Below are 27,916 nucleotides of genomic sequence, written 5' to 3' on the forward strand. Positions count from 1 at the left end.
ATGCTGCAGGCACATGTTGCAATGTTTTTGTGCTACCTATATTTTGTGATTTTATTTTTGGTGTAATTACAAATAAACTGGGACCATGGGATGTTTCATTTTCCTATTTGTTGTATTAGAAATATTTAATTAATAGGTTTATTCTACTTTTGAACAAGTTAAATTACACTGCAGTAGTAACAAAGGCACCCTTTACCTCGTAGCGGTTAGTTTGAAACAGTTTCCTGTAGTTAAGCCGACAGTTACTGTAAGAGAGAAAGCCATACTCAGCAGCAGCTTTCCATCAGACACTTGCAATGCAATGCAATGCAAAAAAAAAAAGGCTATTAAATAGAAACACGAATGCTCGGTCATTCCGTGTTCTCTCAGTATGAGACCTCACTGTGATCGTACAGTATGTGTCTGTGTGTGTGAGTGTGCACAGACTTTTCTCACGGTTTTGAGGAAGTGCAGAGGCGTCATAGAAGTGGCCCTGCTGGAATATGTAGGCAGAGGCATATTCCTCTCTCCCTCTCTCTCTCTCTCTCTCTCTCTCTCTCTCTCTCTCTCTCTCTCTCTCTCTCTCTCTCTCTCTCTCTCTCTCTCTCTCTCTCTCTCTCTCTCTCTCTCTCTCATACACACTCACACTTACTCTCTCTTCTCTCTCTCTCTTGGAAGGTCTATTTCTGTCGCTACAGAATGCAAGTTCAGTTTCTCTTTCTACACTCAGTCCTGGAGAGCTACGACCTGCTGCTTCCTCACACCCCCACCTTCCTCTCTTTTTATCCTTTGATCATAATCACATCTCCGGTAATTGGACCACTCACTGGCCACACAGTGACATCAAGGAGCCCCGCATACACACATATGATTATTTTATGTCCGAGTTGGACCGTTTTCACGCTCGTGTTTGAGTTTCTACGTAGGCACTATTTGCGTCAAAATCAATAACGCTGCTGGAAAACGAGACCAGTGAGTGTGGATAACGGCAGTAAACCTTTGCTCCCTGCGTTACTGTCGCAGTCAAAACGGCCACTTTCTGCTGGTAAGCCACTCAGGGTTAATCAACTAATCATGTAGTTGGTTTGAAACTCACAAATAGGCACGCCACACGGTCACAGTTTGCCAGATAAGTATGGAGCCAAAACAATGACTTTAATGTCTGGTATTGAAAATAAAATTTGGCATTGAAAACACACCCTGAATCAAAATAAAAAAGAAACATTGGCATTCAAACACTTGTATTGTAAAACATTGTAACATCAAAACAGGTATTGGCATTGAAAATGTTTTTCTGAAGTTAAAATCACAATCATCAGATGTTATATTATGTAATTCCCAGAAATGTTTGCATTCTAATATGTCTTTGAATGACAATCATATTATTTTTATTAGATGTCACTTTTCTTGCAATGACAGATTATTTTTTTTAATGCAGTTTTTTTTTCAATGATTGGTTTTTCAGTTTAAATTTTTGACACCGTTTTGGCGTGGAGGGGAGGGTTTGAGGGGAGGGGCTGGGGCATTTGTTGTTCTAGTGACATCAAATAATATAATATGATTGTCATTCAAAAAATATATTAGAATGCAAACATTTCTAGAAATTAAATAATATAACATTTGATGTCTGTGATTTTAACCTCAGTAAACGTGTTCAATGCCAATACCTGTTTTGATGCCGTTACAATTTTTAACAATACAAGTGTTTCAAGGCCAATGTTTCTTTTTTCAGTTTCAGGATGTTTTTTCAATGCCAAATTTTATTTTCAATACCAAACATTAAAGTCATCGTTTTGGCTCCATAGATAACAGCATAACATGGTCACTCCATCCTTGTATGGGTCTGAGAGAGTCCTCCACGTGGAGGTGGTCTGCTCCCAGTGTGCTGCAGGAAGTTTCTATTAAATGGCGCCGTAATCTGGAACAGTCATGGTTATTAAGCAACACTAATCCACGCATCAACATGATTTGTGCCCACTGTGAGCTTGTGACAAATGTGTTTGCCGCCAACTGCCACGTCCAAAATTTAACACAGATATTTTGATTATTTTAGCAAAGTGTGTGTTTTTGTTCTATATACATAACTATTCCTGCTTATAAAAAGGGATAACTAATAAGTATAATAGATAAATATGGAGGGGATTTAACTGCACAGAATGTGTGGTTAAACTGAGATTGCTTGCCGCACATTTGTGGCACACGACACACACACTCACTCTCCCCTGCTCGTCCTTTAACAGCCAGCTAATGTGAATTTTGCCCCTTGACACTGTCGAGAGGAGGAGGAGGGAGAGAGCCCACTTAAACAGGAAAGAGCCTCCATGTTGGGATCTCAGGGGAGTAGAGGCAGCTCCTCGCTGACTGGAGAGGAGGGAGGGGCAGATACTGATCTATAGTGCATTAGCATCAGATATAGTCTTATTAGTGTCTGACTTTTCACTGATCATAATCGTGTGTATTGCAGAAGTCTGTCTGCGCACGGAGGTCGGTGAGTCCGTCCGGGGTAATGAGTCGTATCCAGGGTGGATCGTCTCAGAAAAATACTCCATTATAATCCATATTTGATGGATTGATCCATCTGGATGGAAGCAGCTATACTTTATAATGTAATAAAGATCAATAGCATCCAAACAGGGCAAGTGTATTTCTGTCCCAACACAAAAACTAAAAAAATGCACTTCTTCAGTTGTTTTAAAAGCACCATGTAGTGCGTCTTTAAGGAGCAATTTGATGCTCACCTCATGATTCACACTCAGCCAGTCAGCTGGGAGCTGAGCAGCACAACCACAGCTGTTGACCAGTAGAAAGCCCAGCTGGAACAAATGAGGGTTAAAGTGGCCGTAAGGAAGCCTTATTGTTCTGTGTCTCTCAGCAGATACCGAAACCTGCAACCTGCCAATCAGAAATCAACCTCTCCAGCAAGAGGGATGTTACACGCTGGAGAGGTGAAGACTCTGAAAGACTTTACAGAAGTTACAGTGGGGAAGCAAAGGTGTAGCTTATTAAATAAGAGATGAGTTAACTCTCTTTAGCTGCTTCAGTTTCGGGTTCCTTGTTTTGCTCATGGTGGCTCACTGTCAACCATTATTTCTCATGGTGAATGGAACTGAGCCATTGTCAAAGGATTAGTTTCACAAGATGTGGAAAAGGCACATTGGTAAACAAAAGGCTGTTGAACTGAAAAAAAATGACTGTTTAGATGTTTGATGCCCGTCTCTTAAAATTGTAGTGGAGAAAAAAAAAATGCAAATCTGAAAGTGCTACATGTCACTGAAACAAGCAAAAGTAAAAACAGACAATAGATTGCAGACACTTGTTAAAAACAGTGTAGTTAAACAAAACAGACAGCCCTGTCTCCCATAGTGCAGAGCCTGGTTCGAGGGCAGTGAAGACGGTTGGTGTTGGTGGAGCGGAGGGTTCTTGTGGTGGCCTGTGGGTTCAGTCCTTCTTTCAGGTAGGTGGGAGGCGTTTTCATGCATGCACTGATGTGTCTGCAGAGAGATTTTGAAGTCGATCCTGTATGAAACCGGGAGCCAGAAGAGTGATTGCAGGATGGGTGTGATGTGTTCATGTTTATGCACTCTCATCAGGATCCTGGCTGCACAGTTCTGGGTGAACTGCAGCCTTTGAAGGCTTTTGTCAGGCATACCAGTGAGTAGTGCGTTACAGTAATCTAGCCTGGAGGAGACGAAGGCATGGACCAGTTTTTCTGCATCGGGGAGAGAGAGTGAGGGGCGGAGTTTGGAGATGTTTCTGAGGTGGTAGAACGAGATTTTACAGATATTTTTGATGTGGGCCTCAAAGGTGAAGTGAGGGTCAATTTTGAATTCTGACATTCCACTCGGGTTCATTCAAAGAAAATTGAGGTCAGAACCTTTTTCATGATGTCATGTGGAGATATTGAAATACAATTTCACACTAAAAAAAGCACTACATTACAAGTTTGTAATGCTAATGTAGGACCACAAAGCCTGCAGCTACACTTATGCCGTCACAATGAAATCTGATATCTCGTCATCACCCTTCCTAGTTGTCACTTGACTTACTAGTTGGTCAAACAAATGATTAATGTTTTTATTATTATAGGATGGTCGTATCTTTTGACAGAGCTGTACTAGGTAGGGGCTGTAGCTGCGGTTAATAGCTACTGCTATAATGCTCTACTACCAGGATGTAAACAAGCACAGATGACAGATGGCATCTCGTAGCGCAGCGAGGCGAGGTTTGACGATATTCTGCTTTAAAACATAGAGATGAGAGCTGTATGTATGCTATGTATTGTTAAACTAGCTTATAAACATGTGATCAGAGAAATGCGTAATCAGTTCGGCTGAAGGCTGGTGGTGGTACCTCTGCATTAGCCGCCCAACAATAGCTTATCACAGAGGTTTTTGTAAGACTAGTCACAGAGTTAGAATTTGAATTTTCTTTTTAATGATAAATTGACTTCAGACTAGGAAATCATATTTGTAACTGTTGATATATACAGTGAAGCTATAATTGTAGCCTATTCTCAGAAGGGTGTCTTAGTTCAACTAACCATTTACTACACTATGCTGGAAAAGCAGGTTTTTGTTGCACTTTCTCAATAGCCTCCAACTGTACTCCTAATTCCAGTGCTGAGTTTTTGCACAAGAAAACCTGGCTCTACACATAAGCATTTCTCTAATCTCTTTGTTTCTCCTTCTCAAGGGGATAAAGATGGCAGCAAGGTAACAACAGTCGTGGCCACTCCCGGTCAAGGTCCTGACCGGCCACAGGAGGTGAGCTACACGGACACAAAGGTCATCGGCAACGGCTCATTCGGCGTCGTCTACCAAGCTAAACTGTGCGACTCCGGAGAACTTGTTGCCATCAAGAAGGTCCTGCAAGACAAGCGGTTTAAGGTAAAAGAGGAGCACCACACATTAACACATTCAACATGCTCTTCTCTTGTGGTGGTCATTCTTTTTTCTTTTTTTTTTACTTTCTCACAATGTAACCAAAGTAGAAACCTGTTGCATAAATGAATGTGGCTGAGTAACTGTGAAGAAGACATGAATGGAGCGATCTTTCACAAGAACAATGAGATCAGTGAAACTGCAAAAGGAAAAAAACAAAGGCAGAGCTACATCATGTTTAGCTCCTGACACATCAGAGGGAAACATCCTTGCTTTAATCTGTGCATTTCCTCACAGGAAGTGTGTGTGTGTTTGGTGGGAAGCTCAACTCTTGCACAAACAAACCTGAACCCATTAATACCCAGTCATCTGTCAACTTCACTTCAGTCACCAACGTGTGAACGTCGTATTAACTTGCAGGCAAAGCTCTGCTGGAAACCTCCTCCCGTGCTTTGAATAGATTTGACTGATGCCTTGTTGTTTCTTCGCCGGGACGGCATTGTCTGCGTTCCCTTTGCCTTCACTCTCGGTGGTGGGGAGGGGGTTAAATTGTCTTTGGTGCCAGCTCACATAAATGAGCAGAAGATGCCAGGTCTGCAGGACAGCTGTTTAGGTTCTCATTAAGTTTATAGTCTTCAGAGGTTAGAGTTATGGGTGCACGGTGGTATTACTGGTCCAACATAAGTGTTATCAACTTTCAACTGTAGTCAGAATATTTCCTTTTAATTGTCAACATTTTCCCAACATTCAATTAGTACACCAAACTAGAAATATTGCTGTCTAAAAAAGATATATTTTTAATAAATAATTGTAATCAATCCAAGATGTCAAATAATAACCTCTTGCAGAAGCCCCCCCAAAATGCTGACATCATCTGTAATGGTCCCATTAATGATGGCCTCTATGCATGCTACACTTTAGTATGTTGTTTTTATTATTTACTATCGCACCAGCCCTGAATTTCACAACACAGGGCACAGTATATATATAGCCAGGGGACACACTTAAGATGATGCAATACATTTTGTAGCTATGATGCTTTCCACATGTGGACTCGCAAAAAACAACCCGCTATGCTCTGGTCCAAACAAGGTTTCGGTTTCCTTTAAACTCAGTGTTAAAATATCGTTCACGTCTGTATAGAAATATTAAGCTTTAGCAAAAAGGCTGTCTTTGCATATAATTTGGCTGTCTCATTATTGGAAAATCTACCCACAAGCCTCTCAAAAGTATTCTAAGTATCATGTTGCATAACATGTTTGACTGTATGAGAAAATGAAGGTTAAAATGTTAATGTAACAATGCTGCAAGGGATATACCACCTCACATAAAAGCATAGGGTTCAAATAAGTTGGAGAAAATGTGTTTACTACCAGTTAAGTTACATTTTTGGGGCATTTTTGACTTTATTTGGGACATAGGAAAGCTGAAGAGACACAGGAAATGTGGGGGGAGACATGCAGCAAATGGTTGAGGCCGGGACCGCTGCAACGAGGACTATAGCTTCTGTATGTTGGGTGAATGCTTAAACCGCTAGGCCAATGCACCCCAGTGCTCGTGTTTCTATAGGGAGCGCAACACCCTGTCTCAGAAGTCAATCAATCAATCTTTATTTGTAAAACGCCAAATCACAACAAACTTTATCTCAAGACGCTTTTACAAACAGAGCAGGTCTAGACCACTCAATGTTAAATTATTAAGAAAGACCCAACACAAAACAGGATATGATCCAGTCCCCTCTTACTGACAGGACTCGATCTGATCTCATCTTAATCCACCATGAGCATTGCACCTCGCAGTATTTAGCAAGTTACAGCGGCGAGGAAAAACTTCCTTTTAACAGGCAGAAACCCAGAGCTTCTGCCTCAAACGAGTTGGGGTTGGAAAAATGGATCGAGGAGATTAAGAGAGAGAAAGAGCGGTGATAGTGTCTCCCCCCTCTGCTAAAGATACGTCCCGACAGCTTTTTAGATGGAGCCCCCACTCCGCACGCATACAGGAAGTCCTGAACCTGAACAGGAAGTCACACTGGGGAACGGTACATACCATATGGTCAATTTTAAGATAAAACACCAAGTATAGACTCCCTACTGTTTTCAGATCGTATAGATAAGGAATAAAAAAATGTTGATGGATCTTGTTGATGACTTCAAAACAACCACACATCTGTGATCCATGTCAGTGACAACAGTTAAGCAATAAATGAACCACAGAAAGGCATACTAACATGTTGTCAGTATGTTGATCTCTGTATACTGAGTCCAGCTGCTGAAAACAAGCCTCCAGTGAGGAGAGGTGTGCACACTGAGCAAAATCGGGTGCTGTTGGAATGCAACATACATGCTTCCTGTGGAGTTTAGCAGTCAACAAAGCTAACCGGCTGCTTGTTGTAGCTTCATATTTGCCATACAGGCATGATTTAACCAGATGAGACCCATTCAGATCAAGACCTCATTTACAAGGGCGACCTGGCCAAGAGGTCAGCAGCACACGTCAAAATAAATAGCACAACTCAACAGCATGGAGCATATAAACAGACGGTATGTAGAAACAATCAATAATTTAAAAGTGCAACTAATTTGCAAATAAAGTGCAATTTGTCATTACAAAAAAACAGCATTTTAAAACACAGGCACTGTTCTGGGGTCTGTCTTTCATTTAAGATGGAGCCAAAGGTGTCAAGTGAGTTAAGATCTGACAATTTCAAGTCCTTCTGGAGCTTATTACAAGCAGTAGGAGCAGCAAAACTAAACGCTCTCGTACCGAACTCTGTCCGAACTCGGGGAACACACATTTGAAAGGTGTCACAGGAGCGCAAGGCGTAGTGGCTTTTTGATCTTTGTAGATACACGCACAAATACATTGGGACCAAGCCAAGAAGACATTTATAAATCAGACATAGGCATGCAAAACTTTAAGAAGTAGAGAGAGTGAGAATAATCATCACATGAATAAATTAATTCAGTTTGATTTGTGTAGAGTGTCTCTTGAAGCACTCTACTACGCTGAGGGCTGTCCTCCACTATCCCTCATTACTTAATGTCTACTTCTGTCCTCTCAGGAGAGTCAGGGTGTGTTCCTAAGAGAGTAGAAAAAGAGTGACGGCAGTGATGAGTTGTCCCGCGTTGTCTTCTGGACTGCAAACCAGCTGCATTCAATGACAGTCGCTGAAGTTTAGTCGAAGTTCATTCAGATCATTTGCCTGTAGCACTTTTTTTACCCCTGAGCAAACCGGTTCAACCAAATGCTTCAGCAGCTCCATGCCCCAAATGCAACCTTCTTGGAGCTTTTCAGCAGGTGTGAGTACTTTGCTCTACTAAAATAAATGATGTCACACAGTGCTGTTGGGGGGGACCATCTGTCATAATACACAAAATGTTTGCATGAGACACACGCACTCTTTGTGACTCTGCATACTAGCCATGATGAGGTCATATCCTGCGCTTCCTGTTAGCCTGTTCATGGTTAGCCTGTGGTTAGCATGACGCACCGGCAGGTTACATTTTGAAGCATGGGTCAGCTGACGATCACACACTTTGTTTTCTTCGTGTGTCACGTAGAGCTGTCTCTTTGTCCGTCCACCTGCCTCCACTCCTTCCTTGTGAGCAGCTTGTTATGAAAACTGAAGCAAATGAGCTCTAAGACTCCTCACATGACAGCCAAGCTGGTTTGTGTACCTCAACCCCCCTCTCCTCTCTCACACACACACACACACACACACACACTCGAAAACATACCCAAACACCTGCGTTCTATTTTCTTCTTGGTCTTTCTTCTTTTCTGTCTCATTTGGTGTTCATTTGTGGAATGAGCCTGGATGAGCAGAACCATGCAAGTCAAACATGTGCGAACGGTTTATTTTTCTCTTAACTATCACTCACTCTCACACACACTCACACACTCACACTCACACACGCACACACACACACGAGTCAAAACAGGATAATCATGTGAATAGGCTCTGTGTGAAGGAGTAGTTGATGAATGTGTAGGGAAAAACCTTGGTGGGTTTACAATCTGCTCCTGATGCATTGTGGGATAGGTTCTCCTCCACTCCCATCAGAGGGATCACATGTCAGTCTATTGGAAAATGGATGCTCATGTTAGAACCAACAATCACTCAAACAGACAGAGGGTGAGAGCATGTCTGCTGGTAATGGCATTTACACAACACTGTTACAGAATATCCCCAGCTATATACCCTGTGTTTTTTCATACAGGCAAAAAAAAACATTTGATGACCTTTTAATTTATCTGACTAAAAATTGATGTCTGTGTAGTCAGAGCCAGATAAACCATATTCCTCAGCATTGAAAGTGCTTGAAATATTATTTAAATAATCACATATCGTAGCCACATCTGTCTAAAATGCATTATTAATCTGCAACTGTACATAGTTATCTATAAGGCAGTTTGCATTTGTTAGACTTAATTCTGCAAAAATCTGTGCCAGTTTGTTAGATTAATATTAGATTTATTATTATTATTATTAGTAGTAGTAGTAGTAGTAGTAGTAGTAGTAGTAGTAGTTTTTTTGTTATATATTTGACATTCAATTTTTTTGCTGTCACAGTTCCTAGGCACATTTTTTTTTCTAACTAACCACACTCAGAGTGGGACAGTTAGACATAGACTTCAGGCCTGGTCACACAAGAAGTAAAACGGCAAAATGATGTAGTGAAATATCTTCATATAACTGAATTCACTTGTAAGATTAAAAAGAAAAACATAAAAGAAGTTTCAAAATGTTTACAAATATTCTTAGTGAATTTGCTAAATTTTGTAAAATAGTCCAGAACCACTATTTTTCATTGTCAATTAAATGAGAACCAAAATGTTGGCTAACTAACTAGCCTTAAAGGTGCAGTTGGTAGGAATGTGGTAAAAAAAATTACTTTTTTTGTGCTGGGTTTCGAAAATCAGTCGTAATACCGATTGGTATTCTTCAGTAATTGAAGTATTTTGAGATTATGGCAAAATCTCTGTTTTCCAATGCCATTGTATCAAGCAATGTTATTATTCCCCTCGTTCCTGTTATCACAGACCAATCGGAGCTAATCTCTGACCCTTCATCATGATTGGTTGAGGGATGGTCCCTGCTACGTCATCCTGATTGGATTTGAAGCCGGCACTACTTCCACATAGAACGCGCAAAAGAAGTAAATGTTTGTTGCAACAATGGTAAAACACATTAACGCGCACAACGATCCACCAACAGCAGCTTTGAGATCAGAAAACACTTAACGTATAATTTATATCATTGATGTCAAAAGTCTGCAGGGAAATTATGTCAAAGTAGTTCGCTGACTATGACTAACATTAGCAGAGCTAGCACCCCCAGCTGTCAGTCTTCCTTGCGGGTCTACATGCCTCAGGTTGAGTAGTAATACACCAGTTAGATCAGACACAGCCTACATACTACTTTACTTCCCATGCTAAACCTCTCTGTGCTTCTTTACATACGGGTAGTAGAGCATTATAGCATAATGGCAGTAGCATTAACTAGCTAGTAAAGGGTGGCTGGCTTACAGCTAAGTAATTCAGGCCTGCAATAATGAAAATATTCAAGATTAATTGAACCGAAAAATAGTTCTGGTATATAAATTTGATTAACTTGCCTGACCTCCACTCTGCTTACATACATGAGCTAATAGACATGCTTTTCAACGACAAGAGAGCTATTTACCATTGAAAGCTTGACTCCCTCTTAAACAAATCTATATTGAGCCAATAATCCAAATGATAATAAAGCCAAAAGTTAGTTAACATTAACACTTTCTGCAGTCATTATCAGCAGTAAGCTGGAACTCAAGCAGAACAGTAAGACAGTGTGTTTTTCTTTGTGAGGGCGGTGTACTGGATTGCTCTCTCCTCTTAATCTTTTTGAAAACTGGAGGTGGCGGTACACATCGGCACCAAAAAAAGGATGGATCTCATAGTATGCTGTCGAGGTGTTCTCTCCATCGTCGTCCCTCAATCTGTGTCTCTGTGTCTCTGGCTGGCTGTGCTGCTGACACACTGAAGGATGACAGGTCAGCAGGAATGACTGCAGTATAACTGGAGCTGGGCAGGGCTTCACTGAACAGCCTGTCTGCTCCTCCTCCATATGGTACCATCTTTCTTACACATTACAAAACACACACACAAACACGCACACACACACACACACACACACTCAACCTCAAACACTCCCACTAAGCCACTGCAAGAGGACGAGGGCGTTGTCTGCAGTGCACGATGGTTCGATGGCTGGTGGTCGGTGACCCACACGCTATGATGTCACTTTATGTTGTGGGGGTTTTGCATGTGTGAGTGCAGTTGTGTAAAAGGGAGAAAAAGCAGGGAAGAGGACTGTGGGAACCTTTGGTGTCTGCCTGTAAGTGAATTAGGACAAGAAAATTGTCCATACCAGGCGGCTGTTGCTGCTGCTGCTGCGAGACGACGATGGTGTCTCGTTTAGTGGACAGACTACTCACTCTGCTCCATTAAAAAATGAATGAAGGAGGATTAAATCCACATAAGTGGCAGAGGAGTGTGGAAGGACAGCAGCATATCTCCCAATGACAGCCAGCCAGCCAGCCAGCCAGCCAGCATGGTCCTGACCCACATAGCAGGGGAGCTCATTAGTCACCCCATCAGTCAGTCAGCTAGCATGGCTTTTCACTGTTATGTCAAACCATACAGACACCAGTTTCTTTAACAAAGGTGATGTCTTACCTCCCAGAATCCTCTCTGATTCATTTGAACATGGAGGGCAAACAGGAAGGGGAGGCTGAGCTCAAACAGGGAGTGAACTCACAGGACGGACTCGGATGGACCAGAATGTGTTTTCTGTAGCGCCACCATCAGGACAAACTCACACGACACCTCCATCATCAGGGTGTCTACAGCCTGCAGGGGGCGCTGACAGGGCTTAGGGTAACCTGTGAGCACGCAGCACTTTGACTGAAAGGAATTATGGGTAAAAACTGACTGATGACATACCAAACAGTCTATAGATGCACCTGGAAGGTCTGTGATAAATCGATTAAAGCTTCAATTCTGATCATTTATAATCAAGTAATAGTCAAAGACATTTTTGAAGCTAGTTTATCCTCTCAAATCTGCAGCTTTTTAAAAATATATTCTAGGACAATAGTCTAATTATAGATACCTTTTAGGTTCAGGTTCGTCAGATAGAGGAGGCTACGAGACTTGTGTCCACGTCGCTCTGCAGTATGCCGCCAAAACACTTGAGGGCAGTGTGGTCTCTATGATAATCTGGTCCTGCTACGTTTTCTGATTGTTTTTCACAGCGATTCCAAGTGTACTATGTTGAATTAGAGCTGATACATGTTGCTGTTTATCACATAGCAATTATTACATGGAAGAATAGAGCGGAGATGTCGGTGGAGCTGAAATGTATGGCGATTCGGGAAGTGCTGTAAATACAGGAAATACAGTGCCATCCAGTGGGCCAATCACATGGATTGTGGTCAGCGTCGGTTTGCCGCGTAGTTACGTTTTGGAGAGGTGCACATCAGGCTACATGTGTGAGCTTCTGCTTTGGAAAAGGGCTACGCAGACCTAAGGCGTTTGCTACGGCGAAGGCTATGGCGTCGATTCAATGAAGTATAAACCACGACTCCCGGTCGAGAACACATAGCTGTTTGTGTGGAGGCTCAAACTCCGCCTCTTTACGCTACACTATGCCTGGTTGAGTTCCGCATTTCCAATATGGCTGTCGCTGTCGATTGGCTCCAAAACAGCGCTCAGGAACAGATGGGTGACGTCATGGATACTACGTCCATATTTTATACAGTCTATGTGAACAACATTTTTAAAGAAAGGGGGAAGTGAAACGAGCAAAACTTACTAGATGTGAGGGGATGATGTTTATGTAGAGGTTGAACTCAACCTGATACCATAACTTGACACAAGGAGCCATGTTAATCTTTTAGTGTTCATTCACAGGCCCTGTTGTATTTCAAAATACAATATGACATTAGCCGCCAGCTTACGTCACAGTTAATCAGTTTGATCCGGTTTCAATCATCGCTTTGTTCCCATGTGTCTTAATACAGAAGGCTGTTCCTGCTTTTTATGTCCAGTGCCAATCACGTCCCTGTCGAAGGCTTCAAAAGCTTTGTTTATTGAATGGATTTTCCATCTCCAGAATGACAAAATCCAAGGAGGCATCCCCAAATGTCAGATACTAAAAGATATCCAGTTTATTTTCTTTTAAAAAGTGGACAGATAGTGAGTGAATTACAAGTCCCATTGACCCTTTTCCACAGAGACACTCACACACTGCCCCAGGTTGAGTTGTTGGTGAGGAAGAAGCAGTGACAGTTGATTTAGCTTAACAACCAAGTGTTGAGTTTATCAACTAGGGAATATGTCTGTGCTTTAGTCACTGGTTGTCGAGCCTTCTGGTCAGCTGAAAAACACAACAGAAATGTCTCAGTAAATGTAGTCCATAAGCTGATTACATACTGGTTTTAATTCATTATTTTTGTTCCGCTCTCCTTTGAGTTTCTACCTCTCTATTTTTAGAACTGGATTAAACAAAATACCAAGAAAGTTAGCTTATACTCAAGAGGCAAGAAGAAGTGATATCCAGTTGGATACGAGTTTGTAATGATTGATCTACAGCGTCCACAGGGAAAGGTTGCCACACTGTCACTCTAATCCTCTGTCCTCTCTATCTTGCTTCCTTTTATTTCTGGGTTTTCCATTCCACGCTCTTTAAATGTTACACAAGCACTTAAGATCGACTCCGAGCACTGTGACGAAGACGAGGAGGGAGGGAAAGAGAAATGAGAAAGTATGGACGATAATGGAGCTGTTAGGGCTTTATGTAATGCTTGAATTCCTTTCTGTGTATAGAACAGTGAAGCCCATAAGCACAACCATTCTGTAGACGTAATACAGACACATGGAGGGCTTACAGTTTGTTCTAGCGTTGCTGAGGTGTTTATTTCTGAGATGTTTCTGTTGTGTTTAGACCTCTTTGTGCTCTCCTGTGCCTTTTTGGTTTAATTATTGTGGCTTTGATGGGAACAGGCAACGTGCCACTCAATGCATTACTGTCTTCATGTTTTTCAGCCTGAGGGGTTTAGATCCCGAAGGATTGAACGCCCCTTTTTTTCCTTTGATTTGCTTTTTTTTTTGGTGCTCCAGCTTTAAATGTTGTGACATCTTGATCCCGGACAAGACGATTGTTTTTTAGAAGTCAGTTAATGGCTGAAGTGTTTCCCATCTCAGAGTTTGGTGACTGGTTTTCAACTTTATTTCAATGCCATGCCTAATCAGACATTTGGGTGTCAGTGACGTCTGAGGCGTAAGATGCATGTGTGAGAACAGCTCTTGAGTATACTCTCTTATTGTGCTGTAAATGTTAATCCGTCGTGTCTATCTTCTTGTGTTTTTACAGAACCGCGAGCTGCAGATCATGAGGAAGTTGGACCATTGCAACATAGTCCGCCTTCGCTACTTCTTCTACTCCAGTGGAGACAAGGTCAGTCACCTGAGAACACTGATTCCCATTCTTCCATCTTCTCTTCTCAGGTTTCACTGGTTCATTCTCTGTCCTTACTGACCATGTGGAAAGAATTTGGGATTAGGCACTTCTTTCCACATGTGGAGAGGAAGAGGTGGCCAAGCATGTGATTGCAGGACGAGCTCTACCTCAGGAGACACGACTGTTTTCAAAATAAAATTGGTAATGTGATCATCTACCGATTGAAGGACCTGTCAGACGGACTTGTGTTAGCCTATCACGCAGCTAATTGAGCATTGGCTTATATGCTTCCCTATCTGTGGGTCTATGGCAATGGACTGATCACCTCACCCTCACCACTGTGTACGGCGCATGTAAGAGAACATTTAGGCCAAGGAGTCTGTGGCCCAGACTCAAATTCGATGCACAATCCACAAGATGAACTCTGTTCTCATTCTTGCTCAGGAATGAACGATAGCCGTGTCCCACTTCAGGGTCTGTGTCCTTCAAATGGTGCGTTTGAAAACTGATTGTGTTACGGCGGTGCATTGAAGGCTGTTCCATTAAAGGCTCCTTCAAATGCGGCCGACAAATGTGTCCTAATTTTAGCAGCCAATCATATCGCACGATTCTCTGCCCTTTGGTTTCAACCAAGCGGCAACCTCCGGTCGAAAAATATGAGTCCAATGTGGAAGTGCTAAAAAACTGCAGTCCATCGAGGATCCGCTTGAGGCTGGCTACGGAAGTACCGGAAACCACATACACACCAATTCAAAAAAGACAATCTTTACAGCAGAAATAAACATGTTTACAGCCTGGTACAAAAGACAAGTGTAGTCTGGATAGCTCATTTCTCGATCAGCACACACTGAGGGGCTTTTTTTTTTTTTCTAACGCGACAATTTCGAAGATATTGAGATTATGAGTCTTCCAATGAGAGGCACAGCTGACTGTGGGAACACTGTAGCTGTTGGCTAGGAGGCTCAAACTCCACCTCTTTATGTCACACTGGCTCGACAGCAGCCATATGGCTGCCGCCAACGATTGGCCTCAAAACAGCGCTTCAGAAACAGATAGAAGAAAAATGCCTTGAAACTTCTCTAAAGGATCTTTAGTATCTATAGTGATGACCGTTAAGTTAAGTGACACTAGCACTGTATTTAACAAGCAAGCTTCCTGTAGCCAGGCAGCAGTGCTAAGTGTAGTGCCAGTTTTATTGTATTGACGCAAACAGGAAATCTGTCTCCTTTCCGTCCAGCCTTAGCTGGCTTCAAAGGCTGCATCCTTCAAAGGATCCTTATTAGGAAACAGCTTATAAACCTCATTATCAGTGGTTTTCCTCTCCACAATCAATATTGGTATAAGTCTCAAAGTCTTCAGTTTGGTGAAGCTTTTCATATTATTTGTGATATTAAATAAGTAAGTTAAGTTTCTCCTGTTGTTGTTGTTGTTGTTACGTTCGCATTTTAGCGCTCCTCGTTCTATCTGAGGTTATTTGAAGCATGTATTTTCAAGATGTTTCTTCTTTAAGAGCACTGTGAAGTTTCCTGGGATCACAGTGTTCAAAGCATTGAGCAGTTGGCTTGAATCAGAGTGGTAACATAATATCGCTCTCTCCCATCACAAAGACTTAGTGTAATCACTATTAATACGCACGATATCTCAACTTTCCAGCCTGTTTCAGTGTGTTTGTAACCTCTCGCCTGCAGTGGCCTGATTCATCCGTCTTCTTCTGTGCCTGTACAGCCTTTTATGCATTCATTAGAGCACACAGTCCATCATGACAGGGATGTCCCTCTCTCTGGATGCAGCCCAGCCTTGCTGTCTGTCTGGAGTCCCCTTGGAGACTACAAGGCGGGGGATGTGTCATTTAACTATCTGACAAACGGGCAGCATGTGTCAAATATAGACACACATGAACCCAGCACACGTTCACATGCAACGGGGACTTTAACCATGACTCTGCAGTTAGGAATGCTCCCATGTTAGACACCTACTGAGGCAAGAGGAAGGCTTGAGGGGGGGATTATAAGGGGGGGGGGGGGGATGGTGAGGGTAGGTGGAAGGAGAGACAAATGAGAGTCAGGGAAGGGGGCCTCTGTTTGCTAGAGCACTTGGTATGGGTTAAATTTAGACTCAGCCAAACCCTCCCATCTGCATGGCAAGCTCCACCCACTTCCCCACCCCTCGCCTCATGCCATGTGCTTGGTGAACTCTGGGAATTGAAGCTGATTCTGGGTACACTGACACACTGACTTGGCACAGAGAAGACCATGCTCCATTCCAACTTGATTTGATCCAATCACAGGACTTTGATGTTTCGGATTGTATCTGATATACTAGATCCAGTTTCAATCTTTTATATTTGCACCATTTAAATCTCCCCACCCCTTCCTGTATTCCCTGTCGTATATCAATTTCTTATCCAACCCCCTCTCTTCCATATCAATCCAGGCTAATTATGGAGACTGGCACCATGTTGTTGGTGTGGGGATTTACCACCCGCAGAGCCCAGAGCGAGGCAAAGGAGAGGAGTAGAGGGTGCTTGTGAATAAGGCAAAAGGTAATGTCAGGGAGTTTACTGCATGGATGCACAGTTGCAGACAGGTTGACGGATGGCTGGCAGATGTGTAAAAATACACAGGATGAGACAGATAAGATGAGGTCAAGTCATGAGTTTGTGTGGGGTGCTGTCAATGTCCTGATGGGGGGGGTTCACGCTGGGTGCAGCTGTGAGCAGGTTAGGACCACAGCTGTCAGCGTAGCAGTCAACGTGCGCACAGGTAGGCTTATGTAACTACTGGCATGCGGCGCCCTTGGCATACACAGCATGCTCTTGCTTTTTTACCCTTTAACCACTTGTATAATACTATTCAAACAGAAGGCCACAGGTCCAAACTGCGTGGGCAGTTCTGCAAACAGTGGTTTGACTTTTGCCTCTTTAAAATGTGTTGTCACAAAGACTGTGTGTGTGTGTGTGTGTGTGTGTGCGTGTGTGTGTGTGTGTAGTGTTTGTGTGTGTGTGTGAGAGTGTGTGTGAGTGTGTGTGTGAGAGACTTAGAGCTGCCCTCTGCTGTGAGCGCCTCTCAGGGTCACATCTGTGTACACACAAAAAAAATCACAAACGCTTTTAATAACAGGTTTACTCTGTGTGTAGTTTGTTAAAACCACCTTTAATCTTGTATGATCAACACCATAAAGCACCATAGCTCTTAAAATATTGGCATCAGATTTGGTAATGTAGCCAATCCTGTAATGTTAGCATTGATTGCTCCTTATTGTTACATATTTAGCACACTATAATTTACAGAACAACAAATTACAGTAAGTGTGGCATATTAACCCTCCTGTTATATTCGTTTCTTTGGAACAGCAATAATGTTCCTCGGTCAGTTTGACCCGTGGCATATTCAATTATCCAAAAGTGCGAGAACCCAAAAAAATCCCAATACACATTAATTTTTAACTCCATCACTAACCATTCAAATCAAGATTTAGTCCATTAGTGTTCTTTAATTCTCACAGATCATGGTTCAATGAGGATAACTAGCTCCTTTTTCATTAAAATTCATGTTAAAACAGTTTTAATGTACATTTGAAAGCCCTAAATATAAATAAAATACTTTTACATGACATAGATTTTTGTTTATTTCATTTTACATTTTGATTTTTTTGATTTTTTTATGAAGTGATTTTGATAAATTAACACGACACCTCTTCTGTCCCATGCTGCCCAGATTTTTTTGCTGCATTAAGCTAGTTTGGGAGGCATATATTGCCTAAAATAGACTTTAAAAAGGGTCAATTTGACCTGCAACATAACAGGAGAGTTAAGAAACACTGCATGCAACTTAGGCTATGAATGGTTTGTAATCAAGTCAGGGAAACCTGAACAGCTGTTTCTTTCTGTCTCTTTTTTTCTGTCCAGACATGTATTTAAAAGTAAATTTTTTGAGCACATCAGACAAATGTTGTTGTCCCATGTTTGATCCAATGAGATCCGACATTGACAATAGCTAGCATACATACAGTAACCATAATATGCTTAAGTATTAATAGAAATTATAAAGGCTTTCAAACTCAGTTCATAATTATTTTGATTCTGTTCATATGGTGCATATCCCTAAAAAAGTGTGTGGTCTGGTTGGGGTAAAATAGCAATCAAGAGATGTTGCAGTAATAGGATTTCAGAGGCAGCCATGTTTAGTCTATGCGATGCAGTTTCTATGATGGTTACTTGCATAGGGATGGGTCGTTATTTTTCGAATATTCATGAATGTATTGAAAATTGAAGAGTCAATACAAGTATTATCTCGTCTTTAAAATACAATTTTACCTAATTTTTCCTGGTCCCAGGTTGTAAAATGGTACTCCCACCAGACGGAGGCTGTAAAGCGCAAGAAAGCTGTTTGCTAACCGCTTTAGGTAACAGGAGATGAAGAGGGCTCCATTTTTCAGTGCTGAGTGATGGGGCAGGATTTTTGGATGCTCAATTTTTTTGTTGACTGATTAAAAATCAAAGAGTTAATATTAAAATTATATCATTTTAAAAGCACATTTTCGGGGCGCTGGTGGCCTAGCGGTCTAAGCGCCCAGTTTATAGAGGCTACAGTCCTCGTTGCAGAGGTTGCCGGCTCGAATCCCGGCCGGTCGACCATTTACTGCATGTTTTACCCCACTCTCTGCTCCCCACATTTCCTGTGTCTCTTTGGCTGTCCTATGAAATAAAGGAAAAATGCCCAAAAACATAACTTAAAAAAAAAAAAAAAGTACATTTTTTCATCATTTTCAGTGGTGCCTGGTAGTAATACGGAATTCCCACCAGACAGTGGCTATAGAGCATCTTAAAGCTGTTTGTTAACCGCAATAAATAACAGGAGAAGAAGAATGTTTACTCCATTAAAAAGCAGAAGAAGAAGGAGAAAACACATTTGTGACAGTTGCTTGAAATACGAATATAACACTGTGAGATTCAGAAAATTGCAGGGACTGAGCATGGCTGTAAAATGTTAAAATACACGCCATTGCTGCTGCGTCACAGAAATACTGATGCTGCCAGTTCCCCCTGCCAGCGGCACCTCACCCCGGTGCCGGTTGAATCTACTGTCACACAAATGGGCCGTTAACGTGGCCGAGCTGTATCCTACAAAAATAGACTTCAATCCCCAAATCCTAAACATTGTGATTGTATGATGGAAATTTCAATTGGTATACATAAAAGCACACTACAAAGTGCACATTTGTATTCTGATGTTAATAGACCATCTGTGGTTGAACAGCTCTGCCTCTGGATACTGAGTGAGTGAGGTCTGGTGTGTGGTTGTTACATCCACAGGATTCGCCATGAAACAGTGAGACAGTCATGACAGTTTTATGGTGACACACTACCTGCTTCATGTCATGATGTTGCTCCTGCACATTTCTCCAGTGCTGTTCTTCTAGCTGTGAGGTGAAGTTACACCTATTCTTTTTTAAATATTGTAAACAAAAATAAGGAAAATTTACTTTTTGTTTGTCCTTCTACCTCTCTGTTCCTCGGTTTGTGTTCCTTGATGAATCATAGATTGATTATCATGAACTGCAAATGTCTCTAAGCACTAATCTGATCTGATGTATTAACATATGCATTCTGCATAATTACCGACTTATGATCAGATTTAATGTGCCATTCATGATATGTGCCAGTAACCAGGGATCATACATGTTAATATAAGCTCATAGACCCTGGCTTGCAGACAGTGTATTTCTCCCTGCACAGATCCCCCCCCCCCCCCCCCCCCCCCCCCCCCCCCCCTCCCTCCTCTGGGATGACGTAGCATGATTATTGCAGTTGATAGATAGCTGAACCAGTCGTTCAGGTGCAAGTGGTTTTCTCAGCAAATTGGAAGCTGAATTATTTAGCCGCGAGTGATTCAGGAGCCAATCACAGCCCCGCCTGGCTAACCATCTGGGAAAGAGCCAAGGAAGTGGCTTTGTAGTGAGGCAGGAAGTGAGTCATCACTGTTGCTAGGCTAAATATAGCCTTGGTGGCGGTACCAGGAGGTGGAGTGGGGCCCTTTAGTCGTCACAAATGTTATCAATGGGAGTTCTGCGATTGGAGAAAGAATGGATGCACACGCACACACACACACACACACGGCTGCAGGAGAAAGACACACAGAAGAAGAGTGTGAGGGGGCTAGTGACCAGTATGTGTGTAAACGTAGCAATCCTGCTGGTGGAGAAATGCTTCTAACCATGCGTGATATCAGCACCTGTTTTTCTCCCTGTGTTTCACTTTCCTTCTATATATATATATATATGTGTGTGTGTGTGTTTGCCTGTTAGAGAGTAAGAGAGGGAAACCAGTTGAAAAGACGACGTCGAGCCAAATGAAGTGGACCAAAAAAGTCTGTCTAGGAGCTTTTCACAAAGCCAAGCTCGCTCACTCATTGAGCTTTGCAGGAAGCTGTAGTCGTCATGATGGGCGGGCTGTCAACTCTGTGAACAGATGGGGGAGAGGAGGCAAAGGGAAATCGACGCTCAGTGAGAGGGAGAGCATAATTTCATTAATTAAAGTCGGAGGCCCTGCCATAGTTCCCCGAGGCAGTATGTCTCACAGTGTGAGTTTTTACGCTTGGACGCTGGTCAGCTGTACTGTTCAGTGACACTTTTACACTTCCTTTATGGTGACGGTGTCCGTGTTAATGTCACTGCGAAATGTAAAGGATTGTTTTTGCACAACTAACTAACACAATAAACAATACTGACAACTGAGGCGAGCAGTTAAGAGAACAAACTAGCAAAAGTCAGTGAAGTGATGTCATTACCCCGCTCAGTTACTCACAGCAAATGTTCTGGACCATCACCGGCTGTTTACACATCCGCTAACCTCAACTTCACACTCATTATACAAGGAAGCTGTCTTAAAAAAGTGGCGGTGAAGACAATTGGCTAGTTACACTGCCTCATTTTAACTTGATGTAATGCTTGTTTTTATTTATTTCATCATGTTGTTTTATTTATTGTGTTTTAATCTGTCTGTAAAGTCACCTTGAGTGCTTTGAAAGGCGCTTCTAAATAAAATGTATTATTAATATTATTAGTTATGTTCACAAATGCACCCAAGTCCCAAGAATATCGGAAAATGTCTAGGAGTGCAGCACGTGTGAAAGAGACTTATGCTACAGATTCAATTTCTGTAATTGATTCTATGACCAGAGCATTGAGGACTGTGGCCTCTGTACATGTGGCGCAGCCTGCTCCACCAGCTGAGCTAAACTGGCGCCCTGACACTGTCCTCAATTGCCATCAAGATACGTTTAGGGGTCACGCTGTTGAAGCTGAATGCTTCTGGAGTTATTTTACTGCTCACAGATCGATTAAAAACTGAGAAAGCAGTGAGTCGTGAAAATCTGGGAATTTGAGTCATAGTGCTGGGCGATATTGAACATTTTTTATCACAATAACAATTTTCATATCAGTTGATATTGATAGTTTTCATGTGAAATATCAAATCATTCTTTAACATCATTTTAAAGGCAGATTTTTTTCCTCCTGAGTGAAAGTTGAAGAAACCAGATGGTTTGTTAGCCTGTATCTGGGATTTAGTAGTCTAGTAAATATCCAAAATATCTTAACTAATGATATTAGTGTCCTTTCTTTTTGAGCATGTTTTCACCATAGACTGTATAAAATATGGACATAGTATCCGTGACGTCACCCATCTGTTCCTAAGAGCTGTTTTGAAGCAAATCGACGGCAGCAGCCATATTGGTAATGTGGAACTCAACAAGGCAGAGTGTGACGTAGTGTGAGTCTCTTAGCCAATGGCTGTGTGTTCCCGACCGGGAGTCACATCAGTCATGTCCTTATTTGGGCAAAACTCATAATCTTAATATCTTCTTAACCGTCATGTTAGAAAAAAATTCGCCCCCGCACAGTGTGTGCCATTAGAGAGATTAGCGTTGTAGGGCCAAGCCGTTTTTTGAACCAGGCTGTAAACATGTTTATTAATGCTGCAAAGATCGTCTTTTTCCCATTCATTTCTTTGTGGTTTCCGGTGTTTCTGCAGCCAGCCTCAAGCGGATTTTCAATGTATTGCAGTTTATATCACTTCCGCATTGGCTTCATCGTTTGAGACCGGAGTTTGCCGCTTGGTTTTCACTCTATCAGCTGATAGGTTTATGTTTTCTTCCGTGTCGCTGTCGCTCGTTTCAGCTGTGTTTATATTCCGCTCAAAACGTCTTTAAGCCCAGCCTACCTCTCACCCTGCGACATCATTGGCTGTTCCATGCTGACTTCTTCTTCTTCTGTTTAATGTAGGGAACTCGCGTTTAAGACACACAAGCTCCCTCCATTTCCAGTGGTTGGGTGTGTATTTACAGGTTTAGATATATCAACGTTTTATCATACCTTCGTTATATTTATATTGAGAAAAATAATATCACAACAATTATCGTTTATCGCCTCGCCTTAATTTTAGGTCAAATTACATATATGGAAGAGTTGAAAAGAAGATAAAATCTTTAAAATTTCGACCTCATTTTTTTCCCTGAGATGTCTAAAAGTGATAAAATGGTGATTAAAGAAGTCACTAACTTTTCTGGACATTCAGCCAGTTGTTGCTTGATCACATTCCATCCCTTCATCAGGCCAAAGTGTGTCGTCTCAAGGTCCAGCTCCTCCTCCTCCTCCTCCTCCTCCTCCTCCTCCTCCTCCTCCTCCTCCTCCTCCTCACAAACCTTCAGGGTCCTACAAACTGGATGTGAATGCATGGCTGAGCTTGATAGATATTTCCTTTGTGAGTATTTATAGATACAAAGATATATATTCATTGCTTTCAAAGCTTTGAGTGTGATCTGCAGATTGACTTATAGCCCCCAGAACAATAGTTTCATGAGAAACACCCCGTGACTCAGTGCGGGCCAACCCTGCTCAGAATCAAAGGAAAGAGGAAGTCCTGGAATAATTGGGTGGAGAAGCCTCGACACAGCATCCTCTCAGGGGGTCAGTGTGCTCCGGAGGAGAACGTGCAAGAGTCCCGCCCTTCAGCATCGAACTCGTCCAACCAGGAAATGAGGAAATGATATCACTGTCTGCGGCCTCTTTAGGAGTGCAGGGCCATTATGACGCATGCTTGTGTGTGCTTCCTGTCCTCGGGGGAAGAGCAGTGCACAATGGACCACCAGTTAGACCCCGAAAAAAATGTCGCTTACATCAGCGTACAAACAGTTTCTTTCATCAGGGGAAGATGCATCTCAGCGGCAGAGAGTAGGAGAGAGAAAAGGAAAGGAGTGACAGGAGATTTTCTCCAGAATAGTTGACCTACTTGGCAGCTGGAATGTCTGAACTTGCAGACTATGAATGTGACTTTTAGCTAAATTACTCACTGTTCTTTGATTGTTGCAAAGATTTTTATTGTCATACTTAATGATTTCTTGCTGTTTATTTCCACTGTGTGTTTGTGTGTGTGCATGTTTAACCTCTCTTTTTCTTGGTTTTGCTTCTCTCTTCAACAGAAAGATGAAGTTTATCTGAATTTGGTTCTGGATTATGTACCTGAGACCGTCTACAGAGTGGCCAGACACTACAGCCGAGCCAAACAGACTCTGCCCATGGTTTATGTCAAGGTATGCAAATGTGTGTGTATATGTGTGTGTCTCTAACCCTTATCTTCAAGAATACCAGGTACAGACATTATATAATAAAGACCTTACTGAATATCTATTCAGCATCTTATCAGAGCATCAGTCCAGTGCATTAATTAATATTATTATTATTATTTTTTTTTTTTTGGTAAAATCAATCTTTCTATAAATACTATAAATTTGATATAATTAAAAAAAAATATAGATCTTTTTTTGACAATATCCAAAGAGTCATTTATACCCGTTTTGTTGAATAAATGTAGTATATTAATTTCTTTCTTAGACTCTTAGAGAGCATTTTGGGCAGTGAGCTGGACAGAAAGCTGCTCATGAATTGTATTTCTTTTATTAATAATGGAAGGTAAAAATGTGTAGTTTTATGACCTGTCCCTGAAAGCACCACACATTTTACACCTCTTGTTTGTGTTTTAAACTCACATTTGTCCCACATCTTTAAATCCGCCCAGCTTCCACTGAGACATGCTGTCAGGCATTATTCATACAAAGGTCTGTTGTTCTAAAAAACTTCTCACTGATCCACTACTCTTGACTCAATTCTACTTCAAGCTAATTTAGATTAGATTAGATTTTTTTCTTACGTGAAGAAAATAAAGATGCATGAAAGGGACACCTCAGATAAGCTTCCAAAAGCTTTTGGTAGGGGTCCCAACATAAAACAAATAATAACAAGTACACATATACCACAAAATACAACAAATGAGACAACAACAACACAATTGTCCCTAAACACTACATTAGTGCACATTAATTCAATGGCATGGAGTGTATAGTGCCATAAGGCATCTCTGGATCCAAAAAGAAAATGACAGATCAGGAGCCTTCAAGCATAAAATCAGTTCAGGCCCGAGCACACATGGTGGCCGAAGCAAACAAGGACAACAGTTAATGACATTCCAGCTATCTACATACCAGCATCAGGTGATTTAAAAACACAGGTTAAATTAAAAAAAAACGAAAAGTAGAGAAAAGGGCAACAGTCTACCCTGATAGATGAGTACACAGTAATATCACTCATTGACACTGCGTTGAGGTGCAATGGCCTTGTGTTAACTTCACCTTTTAAGATGTTTTTGGTTTCATCAACTTTGTAAAGACAGTTTTTTCTTGCTCTATGTGAGAGGAAAATATTTTGCTCTTGAAAGACGAATGTAATGAAATGCAAAAAGTAACATCCCTTGGGTCTAATATGTTTTCTGTTTCACACTTTGAATGCTGTATGCGCAGATGACTTGTTACCTTTCCAGTTCTTCACTGACTCAAACATTTAAAAAATGTGAATAATTTGCAAAGTCTAAATACTTCAACGAGTGACATAGAACTGAGTTACCTTAAAAAGCAGGCATCAGAGTGAATATCATTTAGCAGAGGAGATGGAAGAGATGATCTGGCACATACTGGAACACTAAATTAACAGGAAGTAGTAGTCCTTTTCAGGAAACAGGAAACAAAGTTATATTGTTATGAACTCTGCTATGACCTACCAGGACTATACATGAAAATGGCATATTTACATATATGCTGCGGTGAAATTTGGATCAGTTTTCACTGTCCCTATAATTAAATAAATAGATAAATCAAATAATAAAAATATATAATGGAAAGCAACTGAATTATAGTAAGATGTTGCCAATTTTTTTTGACAAGTATGTAGGTTTAAAAGAGGTATATGATACAAAATGTAGAGTAATGCATTAACAGCCAAAGAACCAGTTTCATCTAAGTCACAACTTTCAGGATGAATCCAAGCAGAGCATCAAGTCTTATTTCTGCAGACAGGTCATTTGTTTGATCTCTTAAAAGCTCTGTTTACACCATTTCAGGGTTTAAAGAGGCTGAGTGAGACACTGTTGCTCAAACACAGCTGATTAATTGTTCTGTGCTTGAAGGGGATTAAATGAAAATCTTGAGTGGCTGTGTTCAACCCTGCAAAGAAAACTGAGCGCCTAACTGAGTGTGTCTGTCAGTAACTTTTGTGTGTTTCTGTGTGTAGTTGTACATGTACCAGCTGTTCAGGAGCCTGGCATACATCCATTCGTTCGGGATCTGTCATCGGGACATCAAGCCCCAGAATCTGCTGCTGGATCCGGAGACCGCTGTGCTCAAGCTCTGTGACTTTGGCAGGTGAGACGCAGGAGCCGTGTTCTGAAAAATTTCTGACAGCGGTGGTCTTGTTTTCACAGCATGGCGAGGACAGTTTGTCATTTTGTTTGGGAGGGATGTTCGGGATGATGATCTTCTGCCAGCAGCTGGCTTGAAGAGCTAGCAGAGTAAAAAAGAAAGGGCACTAACCAGAGTCTGATCTCTAAATCACGGCTATGAACCAATTAGCAACTTTATTCTAACAACTACAGAACCACAACCACAAAGGATCGAGTCTAGTAGTGTTTTTTTAATTTAATAAACCTTTTTTTTTTCTTACTTTTTCTTCTTCTTCTTTGGTCAAAATACGCCACAGTACTTTAATGACTGTCATGTGCTTCCTTTTTCCATGCAGTGCTAAGCAGCTGGTCCGTGGAGAACCTAATGTGTCGTACATCTGCTCTCGCTACTATCGAGCTCCTGAGCTCATCTTTGGTGCGACTGACTACACCTCCAGCATAGGTAGGCCGACTCCAGCTGTTACCAGTAAACTAAAAGGCAGCACATATACATTTTGCTTCTTATTCAACATTATGTATCCAATTGTAGACATGTGATCAGATGTTGTAAGTCATTTGATGCTAAAAAACCATGTGGTGATTTGCCTCTGTCTTTCAGACGTGTGGTCAGCTGGCTGCGTGCTGGCAGAGCTGTTGCTAGGACAGCCGATCTTCCCTGGTGACAGCGGCGTAGATCAGCTGGTTGAAATCATCAAGGTGATCACCAGGACTGGAAAAAGTCTTGACATACTCTTTACCTTAAATACAGAGATAGATAGAATTGGTAACACTGCCTCCTCTCTGTCCTGTCTTCTCCAGGTTCTCGGCACCCCAACCCGAGAGCAGATCCGGGAGATGAACCCAAACTATACCGAGTTCAAGTTCCCCCAGATCAAGGCACATCCTTGGACTAAGGTGAGTCAACAGGTACAAGAGCCCTTTTACTTTTCTAAGACCTCACCACTCTCCATGCTTGCGTCTTTGTCATACTGCACCAGCATGCCACTCCAATCCCTCTCAACCCCATAACCTCCACTCAACAGAGCTGCATGAGGCCAAAACAGCTCCACGCCTGCTCTGAGCTCTCCAGACATCATGAAAAATGACTGAACATTACAAATATACTCCTTAAGTCGTTTTTGTTTCAGTTTCTAGTCTTTGGAGAAGTATTTCAACGGGAAAATGGCTGCTTTGCATTTCTGACATATTCAAAAAGCAAAGATAGCAGCTGTTTCATTTATAATTATCGTATTGGACGAGTATTTTTTGACGGTTTATAAGCCAAAAAGTATTCATATCTTTAAAAATCTCTTCAAAACCTACTGTGCCGTCAACAATCTTCAGCGTGCTTCTTCATTTCCTCACCATTTGTCGGTTTTCATCGCTCAACATGATCATTTTTAAACATTTAAGTGTCAGGCTAAACAGAGCTGAGTATAATGTATTTTATTAATATATCGATTTATTTCAGCCTGTCTTTAATAAACACCACATCAATGTGACTCTTCAAGCTCTGGTATCGGTTTGTTGACTTAAAACTGTCTAAAAAGAGGGAGAAGGATTATGCTCTCTTCCTAGCCTCCTCAGCTGCTCTGCCCTCTTATTGGATAACCAGGTCGTCGAATCAGCACGCAGCAGCAGGTCCTCCTTAACCCCTCTTGGGCGCCCTGCTGTGGTCTCTTTCTGCAACTGCGTTCAGTCACTGTGCAGCAATCAAAGACAGTCTATCCCTACTTATAAACTAATACACCCAATGTGAAATATTTCATGAAATCCAGTGGAGACGAG

The 27,916-nt window shown here is 41.7% G+C and overlaps 1 protein-coding gene across 2 annotated transcripts in view; it reads left to right on the forward strand.

The window, feature by feature from the left end:
• gsk3ba (glycogen synthase kinase 3 beta, genome duplicate a) overlaps positions 1-27,916 on the forward strand; it is a 39,671-nt gene that overhangs the window by 6,906 nt on the left and 4,849 nt on the right. The window contains exons 2-8 of one of the 2 annotated variants that reach the window (XM_034694350.1): positions 4,672-4,865; positions 14,275-14,358; positions 23,841-23,951; positions 25,981-26,111; positions 26,485-26,591; positions 26,748-26,845; positions 26,948-27,055. In XM_034694350.1, the coding sequence (XP_034550241.1) occupies positions 4,672-4,865; positions 14,275-14,358; positions 23,841-23,951; positions 25,981-26,111; positions 26,485-26,591; positions 26,748-26,845; positions 26,948-27,055 (833 nt within the window). The remainder of the gene's footprint in view (positions 1-4,671; positions 4,866-14,274; positions 14,359-23,840; positions 23,952-25,980; positions 26,112-26,484; positions 26,592-26,747; positions 26,846-26,947; positions 27,056-27,916) is intronic. The other variant, XM_034694351.1, reaches the window with a different exon arrangement.

The sequence above is a fragment of the Notolabrus celidotus genome, chromosome 10 (assembly GCF_009762535.1).
Source record: "Notolabrus celidotus isolate fNotCel1 chromosome 10, fNotCel1.pri, whole genome shotgun sequence".
Taxonomy (NCBI): Eukaryota; Metazoa; Chordata; class Actinopteri; order Labriformes; family Labridae; genus Notolabrus; species Notolabrus celidotus.